This window comes from Electrophorus electricus, chromosome 5, assembly GCF_013358815.1.
Source record: "Electrophorus electricus isolate fEleEle1 chromosome 5, fEleEle1.pri, whole genome shotgun sequence".
Lineage (NCBI taxonomy): Eukaryota > Metazoa > Chordata > Actinopteri > Gymnotiformes > Gymnotidae > Electrophorus > Electrophorus electricus.
This window is the reverse complement of record NC_049539.1, coordinates 2,727,297-2,740,425: the sequence shown is the minus strand read 5'-3', so window position 1 is coordinate 2,740,425 and position 13,129 is coordinate 2,727,297. Positions and strand designations below refer to the sequence as shown.

Genomic DNA, 13,129 nt, shown 5'->3' with positions numbered 1-13,129 from the left:
TTTTAAATGCATTTTAAAAATGGCAGTAAACCTTAACATTTTTGCATCAGCACATGTATCATCTGTAATTGATATTGAGTTTAGATGACTAAAATTCTCCTGCTTTCTTTCATAGATTGGAGCAGTCCAGATGTGTGATGTGGTAAGTGAAATCGAGTTGGAGAGAGAGAGATGCGAGACCAGCACTGCTGAAAATGTCACATCAGGTAACGTTCATAATACTCTACAGCTTTATAGCTCTGTGGCTGTGAGAGGCTGGTGACAGTGTTTAAGGCTGGGGGGAGTAACTGGGCTATGGAAATGTGATGTAGAAAGCCTCGCTGACTGACAGTAGATGGTTGATCAACACTCTGACTGAATGGATATATTTCTTCAGTGTTATAATGGATTGTGAGAATGTTGCTTTCAAGGTCCTGATGCAATATAGGCCTGGATTATAAAAAAAACCAAAAAAAAAACATTTGCACTTTTCCTAAGCCTCTATGCAGCCAAGGCTTCAAGGACTCCTGAATGCTCATAAAAATGGTTACCAGGATGCTTCTTTCAACTATGTAATAGGTTATCATCTGACTCATCTGTTAGGCTGACAAGGTACACTGACAAGCCACTGTGAAACAATTCTCTGACGTGAAAGGGAATGGTGAAGACATCCCAGCAGGGATGGGGAGTGCTGCGTCCAACACGCACAGCAGCTCAGAGTGAAAGCCACATATTCCTTTCACTGTTTCAGTGCAGCCTTGAGATTTTAAAACCCCATCACAAAAGAGCACGCCTCTCTACAAACCACACTTCGCCACTGAAGTTCCCTGCTTTTTCTCGACTGTGGCTGTGTCATGGTGAAAGGGTATCAATGGGGTTGTGCAATTTGAGGTTTTTATGCAAACTGAATACATGTAAGCTGGCAATAGCAGTGAGTGGGAAGATGCTCCCTGTACCAGCTAATATAAAGGAAGTGTGTTTAAAGCAAGATTCACCTTCAGCTCATCTGTTTATGGTTGTAACTGTGTGTATTATGTCTAAAAATCAACATTTACATACACAATTTTAAACCTTTTTATGTAAGTTGAGTATATGCAGGGATCTTGAAATAGCAGGGAATCAACTGCCTTAGCCCATATCAGCTAATAGAAACGAAGTGTGTTTAAAGCAGGATTCGACTTCAGCTCATCTTTTTACAGCTTAATTGTGTGTTATGCATGCTGAGGAACATTGTGCACACTGTGTCGTAGTGGTTGAGTGGCGAGTCTCCTCCCTCTCTTTCTCTCTCTCTCCCCCCCCTCACTTTGTCTCTACCTTTCTCCCTCTCTCTCCTTTTCTCTCTGTCTCTCTCCCTCTCTCTCTACAGGCTGCAAGGGGATGTGGGATGTGCTTGCCTGCTGGCCTTCAGCCGAGGTGGGGGAATTGGTGATCATTCCGTGTCCAAACTATTTCAGTTACTTCACTGACCGCTACAGTGAAGGTGAGTGCCAAATGATGTTGGGAAAAGTGAAATAGTAAGAATAAAAAAAACATTAGTAAAAGATACATTAATGCATACACTAATAAATGCATTAATACTGTAACATGGGTGAGGTGGATAGCAAACACACGTGCAAAGTAGCACCTTGGACTTGAGAATGAGCAGAATCCAAAACAGGGGAAGACAGTGAAAATGATAAACAGGACAATAAGTAAATGACTAGTTTAATAACAAACATCAGAAACAAACAAAAAGGATAAGAGACCAATTCAGGGCAATTATAGCTCAGGAAAGAAACATACGAGAGTACTGAGATAACAGAGCGGACAACTTAACGAACATGAACTGGGAGGGCGAAACAGACAAAGAAGGCAACATCAACCAAAACACCAATAGAAATCACGTAGGACTGAACAAGAGACGACAATAGTAAACAGAGAGAGTAACTTAACTTGGAACACAGAGAACAAGTACAGCATAACCAGAACCACAGCAGAATCAGAACATCAAAAAACCACAGACCTAGAAATGGAAATGACCAACAAACCTGAGATGCAGTAACACGGTTTAAATACGCAGACGAAGGAGTCACTGGGGCAGAACTAAGGGTTGGCACAGCAGTCTCTAGGAGCAGAGAGGTCACCAAAGGAGTCCTAAGTGTCTCAAGGAGCACACCTGTGGCAGCCTTCTTGGGCACAGGAGAGTCAATAGTGGAAAGCCCAGGGACAGGTCTGGCATGAGGCATGGGGATTGTGGAGTGGCTTCTTCTACTCCAGGAACAGGCAGGTCTGGGGGCGTGGCTGCGACATTCAGCAGCGGCGGGTCCGGATGTGCAGTTGCGAAGTCAGCGGTGGCGGGTTCAGGGGTGCGGCTGCGTCTGGTCAGGGAGGTCCGGGAGGTGCAGCTGCGGCATTCGGTGGTGGCGGGTCCGGGGGCACGGCTGCAGCATCTGGCAGTGGCGGGTCAGGGAGCTCCAGAGGCCCAGCCGCAGCGTCCGGCGGTGGTGAGTCTCGGGGTGCGGCTGCAGCATCCAGTGGCAGGTCCGGGATGTCTGGAGGCACGGCCGTGGCCTTCAGCGGCGGCAGGTCTGTTGGGTCCAGAGGTGTGGTTACAGGAGCAGACCTGGTAACAGGACGAGCAGCGTTGCTCACGTCAGGAACAGGCTCAGGGCGGCAGCGTCTCTCATGCTGGGAACTGGATCAGAACAGTTGGTGTCTCTCATGCTGGGAACCGGATCAGGACAGGTGGTGTCTCTCACACCGGGAACCGGAACCAGAACTGACTTGGCGGCGTCTCTCACGCCGGAGGCAGGGACTGGCTGGGCGGCTGTGGTAAGGGGTACTACTGAACTGGTCAGTGTTGCTAGTTGATTTTTGGGGTCTTGATCCTGAAAATCTAGCCCTTAACATTTCGAAAAATCCCTCTAACGTCCTTATCTCCTCCCCTCTCTGAGCCCTAAGAATGTTCACCCACTGTAAGGCCTTTCCTTCTAAATACTGGCAGAAAAAGCGAACCTTCAGACAGTCAGGAGGATCGGGGAAGATGAGGTACTTGAAGTACAGCTGGATCTGTAAGATAAACCCCTCCACGGAACCCTCTCCATTAAATTCCCCAGGGGGACATATAGTGCAGGGGAGAGACCAGGGATTACCAGTCTTCAGGTAATCTAATAAATCCAAATAAAATGCCCTAGTGTCCATAGTCCCTACGGACCCATCAAGGCCTACAGCTTGTACGATACTGTCAACTTCAGTAGAACAAATGGTTACCAAGTCCCTCTTGGTCCAGTCCCACGAGTTGTGACTCCTCGACAATAGCATCAGGATACTTGGATTGTGGCCACTTACCAGGCGTCTCAACTACCTTGGTCTTCTTTGACTGGCCTGAAGAATTCCTTGTCCCTACAGTACCAGGGGAATTGTTCTGCCCAGTGTTGTCTTACTGAGAGAACTTGTCTTCACAGCTAGATGACCACTGTCCGGGGAGGTGCATACTTGCTGTGTTCTTAGTGGCTTGGTCATTCTGTAATGTGGGTGAGCTAACAAGAATATAAACAAGGAGCAGTGTCTCAAACACAAAGGTCATCAGCGGTATGGTGTACTGGTCCTTGACTATTGTTATTTAATTCAGGCTATGTTAATTAATGCAATGCAGAGTTAGAGGACTCAGTTCTCTGACCCTGCTGGGTTAACAAAGAAAAAACCTGCACGGGTTGGCAAGATGGATGGCTTGATGACTCCCTTTGCCAATGCCTCCTTAATGTAATCCTCCATGGCTGCTTTCTCCAGACCTGACAAGGAGAAGAGCCATCACCACTGAGGAGTGGTACCTGGGAGGAGGTTGATGGCACAGTCTAATAATCTATGAGGGGGGAGGAATATTGCCTTCTGCTTGCTGAAGACCACCCTAAGGTCATGAGAAGCTGATGGCACTTGGGACAGGACCACCTTCCTGGAGCCTCCTCACTGCTTCTAGGATGCAGACAGGAGCTGTGACAATGTGGTCCCCATTGGACAACCACCTTGGAAATCCAGTTGATGTGAGGATGGTGCTGTTGTAGCCATCTTTAGCCCAGTATCATGAGGACATCCAGGGCCTGTGTCAGGATTAAAGACTCTCTATCTGCTGGCCAAGACATAGAAGGACCGGCCGGGTCTGCCTCTCAATGTTGTCTGATGGCAGGGAACTACAATCAATGGCCAATAATTGGAGCAGTGTCTGTAAGGACTCGGTGGGTAGACCAAGTGCCTTAGACAACAAGGTGTCTGTGAAGTTCCCCCAAGGCACCTGAAGCAACAAAGGCATGGAGGCCCTTCTCCTTAGGTGGAGTCACTTATGACAAGGAAACACAAAGAAACAACACACATGTCCTGGAGGACTGAACAGGGCCTACACCAACCCCCTTCTTCTGGGGTAGGCCTTGTCTTTTCCCAGTTGCTAGGGGCACTTCTCTAAAATGTGGCCTAGTCCTCTGCATCATAAACACTGGCCCTGTTGCCTGCACTCTGCTCACGGTATTCAGACATCAGGTGACTGTGACCGACTAGAATAGGATTGGGCATTGTGGAGAGCTGATACTTTGGGACTGACTGGGCTGGAAGATCCCTGGGCAGCTCCATTGACTGGACCCCCGGTGCTCATGTAGCTGATTGTCAAGCCAGTGCTTGGCTCATGCAGAGACTCTAAGGACAAGGGCAAGTATTGGACAGCCAGCTCATCCCTGATCTTGTTGTTCAGGCCCTGCTGGAAAATGGCCATGAGACCCTTGGGATTCTGCAGTTAGTGTGCAGAAGTCTTGATGTAGTATTCCACAGAGAATTTGCCCTGCCAAATATTCAGCAGTGTTGGCTGCCACTGTACAACAGATGGGACTGTCGAATGGTCAGAATACAGTCTCCATAAAAGCTGAGGCATTACAACAATCAACACTATTGTGCTGACACTGGGCTGTGGCCCACTAACACCTCTTCAAGGCTTGCCATTTGCACCCCATGGGTAGTGATGGACTGATACAGAGACTTCCTCTCTGCTGTGTTCATAACTGTCAAAGCCTTGGTGTAACGTGACAACAACGCCAAGAAGGCATGGCAAAGGTTCCCCTGGGTTAGCTGCCATACTGATGAAGTTTCTGATTGTTAAAAGCCACCAGGGATGACCCAATTTCAGATTTAATACAAGGGGTGAACGAGGAACCAAAAATAACAGGAAAAATGAAAATCTGATGGATACAGAGGGTTCGTGGCAAAGAGGTCATGATCTGTGGCTGTCACGGTACGGCCTCTTCCCCCAAACGTCTCCTTGTGTGTGTGGGTTCGTCAATGTGGCCACGCCTTCCCTGTGTCTCACGCCTGCTCCTCATTGTGTCATTAGTATTCGCGTAAAAATGTCTATCGTTTACATGTGTGTGGTGTCGGTGTTTGAACCCAATAGCCTGTGTGCTACGTCATGTGTGTTATATGCGTAAATAAAACGTGTGTTCTTGTTTATGCGACTGGTCCCCGCATGCTGCTTAACCTCCTCGTCACAGTGGCTCATAGTGTCATCTATTACACTAGCAGGGATTGTGACATACTCTTTTGTTTACAAATTTAAAGAGGATGGTGTGGAACTGCTTGTGAATGAGTAGGTAATAGGGAAAGGAGAGGGCTCTGTGCCCTACCAGTCGGAAAGGATTTACAGGCGCAGAGAGAGGAAGACAAAGAGCCCCACACCCTACCAAACATAACAGGAATGGAAGTGCTTGCTCAAAAGAGAGGAATAAGAGGTTTCCTCAAGCTGTGAGAGTCAAAGAAGGGAGGAACTGAACTGGAGAACTGTGCTCTAACCACTATGCCACAGGGTGAAACCCAGATGCAAAAGGCACAGATGCAGAGAGAGAGAGGGGGAGAGACACAGAGAGAGAGATGCATATCGTATGCAACTGTAATGGTGTGACAGCAGCATTCAACCTAAAACAGATAAAATGCTTTTATGTTCCACACATATAGTTGTATGATGCATATCTGAGAGAGGATTTATCCCCAGAAACAACCAGGAAAAAAGATCGAAAACCCTCCCTCACACAACAGATAACAAGGAAGACAACTCACAGGGGACCGCCCACTCAAAATACACTTTACCATTGACGTTTGTAAAAGTGTGTTGCTGGGGCCAAGGCTTCACAAAGATTGGCCTTTGTGAAACCCTTTTATATACAGAGATACACCCTTATATACACCCTTAATGCACAGAGATCACATGCTGGTGATCCAACTGAATACTGACTGGCAGTGTTTGGCCTCACTTTATTGGCAGGAGGCCCTCAGTGCATATGGCCCCTTACAATATCTGATTCATTTTCATACTTGAATGAGAACAGTCAGCCAACTTAGTACTGTCATAATCAGCCAGCAACAGCAGCATAGCAAAACCACTATGGAATAGAACAATAGCAGTGGCTGTTAAAACAGCAAAAGCTAGATGTCTGGCTTTTTTCCACCTTCTTGTCTTGAACACTTACATCTGATGTACTGTTTCCTGTCCTCTAGAGCAAACACAGTGCATACATGAGCTACTAGTATGTCCATTTTGCTGATTTGCTGATCTTACGAATATGATGTTTTTTATTGTTAGTGATGCAGGTAACTCATGCAAAAACACATCAATGTATACATTTATGTTGTTACAGAGGACAGATGCTTTCACATTGCAGACATACATGCCACTTGCAATTATGAATATGACCGTCAAGATAGGCAAATCCGATCTCCGAAAAGATCGGAATCGAACAATGAGGCTTGTAATGTGCATGTAGCCATAGTGACCTGACCAATAGACATCTATAACTGTTACAGTTATGGCAGAAGCATAAGCATTACAAAGATCCCAAACACACGTATATTTAAACCATATCCATGGCTCTACAGACTCTACAGTGTCAGTTCAGTGAAGCCCAGAAGTAACAGGGTTTTTGTTACTCTACTTTGAGTGTTTGCATTTATATCCAGTGAACCAGATTTGTAAATGTACAACTCATACTGAAGAGGATTTACTGCCACCTTTTTTATCATTTCTATTAATTAGAGTATATCCTCTTAAGAAATAAAATACATACAAAGTGACACCTCATTCAAACTGATGAATTTCAGTGTAATGTAACATAGTGTAATCTAATCAGTGTAATCTAAAAATACAAGGTGCTGTATAAATTGGTTGATCTAACTTCACAGTTTCTTATTTGCCCTGTTTTGTCTGTATTACTCTAAAATGCTAACTTGCCCTGTCTCTCACTGGCTAGTAAATGGCTAGTAAATCATGACTAAAATTATAATTTCAAAACAAAAGGCAAAACAAGGGTAAGCCACTGCTAGGGATACACAATATGGATATCACATTAAGAACTCCCAAATGTGACATAATTACTGTTCATTTTAACCAGCATTATTTATATTTGTTGGATTTTGTGAATGCAGTGATTCACTCATCTGGAATATCTGGAACCGGTCAATATTCTCACAGCACACATAAAAAGATGTAGTGGTTTGTTAGGGGTGTAATTTAGATATCGCAAGTGCCAGTATTTGCATATTGTAACCTCCTGCAATATCAGTTCTGCAGATGCCAATATCAATGATAATTAAGAATGTAATTGGCAGGCTGTCCCACATGATCAAAGCCCAGCCTGTTGGGCTCTCTCATGCACAGTTTGAGGTAACATGGGGGATGATCCCCCAGACCTAGGACATATAAAGCTTTCTTTGCCACTCAGGATAGCACATCAAATCTAACACTCAACTGCTCCAAAAGACAAAATCCAGTGTGTAGAACAGATTCTACTTTATGTCAAGCATTTGCTTTTAAGTTGACAAAGACAGAAGTCTGTCTGAGGGAAGATTAGGGCTAGGGTCAGGATTAAGTTTAGGGTTATGGTTAAGATTACGCCTCTGGTTTCTGTCTGTTATTGCTGTGTTCCCTTTCTCTCCTACCCAAACTCAAAAGCAATGTCCTTTCAGCCTGGAAATCCACTAGGGAGGAAAGCTCACAGACGTTGCAGGAAATATTAACATCGATCCTTGATCTTTCATTTATCTATCATTCAGCCCCTTGGAACTGTCCTGCCTCTCGCCTTAACACAAGCCATTACAGTTGTGAATTTACCCGAAAGATGAAGCTTAATTTACTCGTGCAATGTTCAGGCTGTGCAGATCGAGTTTATAATCCAAAACACTGACCCTTCAGATGTTCCCCTTGATACTAATGGGAAAGTGAGCGGAGTGACAGTTATTAGAAGACATTTTCAAAAGAATTTCACATAATTTTCTCCAGCTCACCACATTTAATTGGAGTTCAAGTTCAAATAAAAAATGCAGAGGATCCTTCCTGAGTTTCTGAACCAAATCATTACAACAAGCCGAAGCATTATGACAAAGATTCTATTCCATTAGTTTATGGAAATTGTGGCAATCCCGTATCTTACAGAGTGCCCAAAAGATTCATCTGTGCTCTCTGGGTCTGACAATGAGGCTATAGAAATTGTTAGATGTAGGAGCAATTTCACAAGATCATCTGTGAGCAAGGTCTCAAGAAGAGCTACAGGAATCAACTTTGACCCTAAGCTTGAACCTAAACATCTGCAGCTTCTCATAGAAGCCTGTTTATGGGATTTTAGAGCCTTAAAGATCCTGCTTGTGTTGATATCCACACTACATGTATAATCCGAGACCATAACCCAAGCACCCTAAGGGTCCCCAAAAGGTTTACAGCAAAGCACAGCATACACGCAAGAATTTACAGAGGATATAATATATCACTCACACATACACAGGATTTTAAATCAAGAGCTCTCCACTTCTAAGATCCAGTGTTTTATAGTCTGATTTAGGAAATTATCATATCCTGAGAGTCATCATTCCTCTACATGCTGCTGCACAGTGAAATAACAGCATCTCCATCAGAATCTCTGCCTTTCACAGCTCACAGATGGTTATATATTTTTTTTTTACTGTGAGAAATCTCATGCCATTGAAACATAAAAGTAAAACAAAGGCCAGACATAGTCTACTCTGACTGAAACCAAGCAGATCTAATCCAGTGTTCCTGGGTGTGTTGTGCAACTTGATAGTGATAATAAACCCCTCAGGTGATCAGAGGTGCATGCCAGTCTAGAAAGACAAAAAAGAGAACAGATGCCCTGAATTACAGCAAATGATCTAATCCCATGCCCTGAATTATAGCAAGCAATCTAACCCCATGCCTTGAATTACAGCAAACAATTTAACCCCATGGAGGTCATCACAGCTACACCAACAGGGCTCCTGGTCCCTCAAGCAGCATGGAGAGACTCCCAAAGACTGCACATGTGGAACATAAAAGCATTTTTGCCTGTTTTAAGTTGAATGCTGCTTTCACACTACTGCTGGTCAATAAGATCTGGAGTTCATATTATTTTCTTTCAGTTTCAGTCAATATGTTTACATGCACACAATCTGATTATAGTGAATAACCTGATTAAGGTGAGTGTTCCAATAAGGTGTTTACACATGTTTGCAATAATGTGTTTTTATGTCAATATTGCAAATAACTTTTTCAATAGTCAGATAAGGAAGTTGATGAATTTGTGTCTTTTATACTTTGCACATCACAGCATAAGTCCTTATAGATGCTCTGATGACTGAAAGTAGAATAAAAATTATTCAGGTGTATATATGAAACAATGATTCAAAAGATTGATTAGAAATCTAGGTTTGTTGTTCAGTTGATTCAGTTGATTAATTTCAGACTTAATTCAACTAAGATAACACAATTAAAGGTGTTTACCTAACAATTGCACTAATCTAATGTAAATGCACCACCTAACATCCAATTTCTCACCAAAAGGCTATGATTGTTCTTTAAACAGTAAAGATTTCATATGTATATACAAACTACAAACACTACTATATGTAAAGATGTAAATGTAAACAGAAAAACACGATGCAGAATAATCCTATTTATTTTTGATATTAAAAGAATTATAGATAATCGTACTAAAGAGTCTAAGCAGAACATGGACTCCTCTAGTCAACAAAAGCAATATTCTAAGTAAACACTTCCGTCGCAGAAAGTACTAATACAGATATGCTGTCAGCATACATCTATGTAGTGTGTTTGAGGGAAAGAGAGAGAGAACAGAGAAAAGGAGAGAGAGAGAGAGAGAGAGAGAGAAAGAAACACAGGGAGAGAGATGGGGGGGGGGCAGGGAAAGATAAGTGCACTAAAAGTTGTGGTTCGGCATGAGTGCTTGAGATAGACCATCGCCATTCAGACAGCATGTTTTCCCCTCAGTCATAACACTAGGTTTAGGATCAGGGTTAGGGTCAGGGTTAGGGTCAGGGTTAACCACTGAGACAGGAGAGGTCTTCAACTCAGTCAGAACAGTGCAGCATAAGCCACAGCTAAGTTTGTGCCATAGCATTAAAAGAGACAAGACCAGTGGGATGGTTATTCAAAACCACATGCACATTATGAATTGGAGTAAATAATTAAATAAAATTAACTACATTTCATTAATACTTTTTACTTTCAATGAAATAAGAAGCAATTAGTTATATTAAATTTCATTCCCACAAAAAGCTAGTCTATGTAAGGCATAGACTAAATGTCTGATCACACAGTTTGTAAGAATGAACATCAACATGCAATTGTGTTTTAACCCTAAAAGGCACCTTCAGCTCTACAGGGACTGTGTTTCATCGATCTGAAATGAAACCATTTCCTCTCAGCCATGTGAATAGGTGCAAGCACCTGAATGCAACCTTCCACACTTCACCCAAATTACCATAATGACAAATACCACCCATCCCACTCAGCGTCAGCTTCACACACATATACCCATCCTAGCCATTAGGCACTGACGCTAATTCAGCTCTTCAGGTTTCAATCGCAGGGGAAGAGGGCCACATTGCAATTACAATGCTCCTCCAGCTGCACCTCTAATTTCCACCCAGCTCGAAAACATGGAGTGAGAAGTCTCTGTGCAGCCTGCTGCTTCACCTGGGTTAGCTTTACTTTACAGCTAGTGTGGAGCTGTTGAACACACTGCTCTATATTTAACTATAAAAGCAATATTTTAACATTTTTAAGATGCTGAACTTTGAACTAAAAAATAATGTTTCCATGTCTGGCCAGAGAGAATGTGTAAGGATCTCCAACATGTGGGGTTTGTGTTTCCTGCAAACTTTACAAAGTCAGCTTCGCATTCTAAACAATTGCACTCTGTCAGAAGCACTAAAAAATGTTTTGATTGCAGGGTTTTATATGGTAATATATCATGACATTGAGAGACTCCCAACACACCACCCCCGAGTGTAGCAGCAAAGAGCTTTAAAAAGTCATCGAGGATTCAATCTCAATTCCCCACACGTGTGCACATGGGGAGTTTTCTAATGCATTACATTTTCTTCTGGTTTGACCTATTACAGTACAAAGCCTTTTCCATCCTTTCCTCTCTGACTGATTCTTTGTACACTACCACAACAGCTAACATAAAGGAAATTATATCAAAAAGGTTTTGGGCAGGCACAGGTGAGTGCAATGTTGTGTCATGTGAGTTTCCTGTGCATATTGGGTTCTTATACATGACAAATATCTTTTGCCAGGCTACATAACAGAAGCAGCTTGTTTGTGCCAGCCTGCCCCTTAATGGACAAGAGATATTGTGTTCTGAGATACCATTCCTCAAATTATTAAAACTCTTATTAGAACATCCTGAACTGCTGCAAATTGAGCTTCCTCTTAACTTGTAAAGAACAATGTATACGCTATCAAGGCAAGCAAATATATGATAATTTATAGTTTATTTTTACAGTTTAGTTTATAGTTTACACTTTAAACCACAAAATGAGAAGCTCAAAGAAATAGTTAGGTTTAAAATCCTCCTAATTCATTATAGAACATTCTCACTAAAACAGACCAATTTCTCTCACCAATTTTCCTCTTCAGCTCAAATGACAAAACAGCCTCTTCAAATGCCTGTGTTATATAATCACCATTGTTCAGGTAGAGAGGACAGTCAGTCTGGCTTCTTGACAAAAACTTCAGTTACATCACAACTCTAGACATGGTTCTAAACCACTGTTTCAGACTTCTAAGAGGATTGGCTTAAAATTAGGTATTATACTTAGTATATAATTTATACTGTATTGTGTATGTAATATACTGTATTTGTCATGTTCGTGGACCGGAGCTTCTCCTGTTTCCATGGCTTCATGATCTCTTCCGTGTGTTCCAGTCCATAGTTTCGTTTTCTCCACCCTTGTTTGTTTTCCATGCCCATCATTGTTTTCACCTGCTCCTTGTTTATAGTCTTGTTAGCTTTGTGTATTTAAACCGTGTTACTGCATCTCAGGTTTGTTGGTCATTTCCATTTCTAGGTCTGTGGGGGGGTTTTTGGTTTTTTTTGTTTTTGGTTTTTTTTTTTTTGGTTTTTTTTTGATGTCCTGATTCTGCTGTGGTTCTGGTTATGCTGTACTTGTTCTCTGTGTTCCAAGTTAAGTTACTCTCTCTGTTTACTATTGTCGTCTCTTGTTGCTTAGATGTGTCTCTTGTTTAGTCCTACGTGATTTCTATTGGTGTTTTGGTTGATGTTGCCTTCTTTGTCTGTTTCGCCTTTCCAGTTCATGTTCGTTAAGTTGTCCGCTCTGTTATCTCAGTACTCTCGTATGTTTCTTTCCTGATCTATAATTGCCCTGAATTGGTCTCTTATCCTTTTTGTTTGTTTCTGATGTTTGTTATTAAACTAGTCATTTACTTATTGTCCTGTTTATCATTTTCACTGTCTTCCCCTGTTTTGGATTCTGCTCATTCCCAAGTCCAAGGCGCTGGTACTTTGCACACGTGTTCGCTATCCACCTCACCCACGTTACAGTCCAATGATATGCTGCCTTCTACTTGGATGATATACCCATCTATAGTCAGATTGTGGGGAAGCACTTGGTCTATGTCCAGAGGGTTATCCTTCTGGTCTTGGAGAACCATTTGTAGGTCAAGGTGGAGAAATCTACCTTCCACCTGACATTGTTACAATTTTTGGGTTTTATGGGCTCCAAGGGTCATCTGGTCATGGACAACAAGTTAAAGGCAGTAATGGATTGGCCTCAGTTTAGGTTGATCAATTATACTTTCGTGGGCTTCATCAGTTTCTCTAGGAGGTTC

General features: G+C 42.7%; 1 protein-coding gene across 1 annotated transcript in view; it reads left to right on the top strand.

Annotated features, from left to right (window-relative positions):
• vipr1b (vasoactive intestinal peptide receptor 1b) overlaps positions 1-13,129 on the top strand; it is a 54,375-nt gene that overhangs the window by 13,652 nt on the left and 27,594 nt on the right. The window contains exons 2-3 of the mRNA XM_027016221.2: positions 116-206; positions 1,346-1,459. Coding sequence (XP_026872022.1) covers positions 116-206; positions 1,346-1,459 — 205 coding nt within the window. The remainder of the gene's footprint in view (positions 1-115; positions 207-1,345; positions 1,460-13,129) is intronic.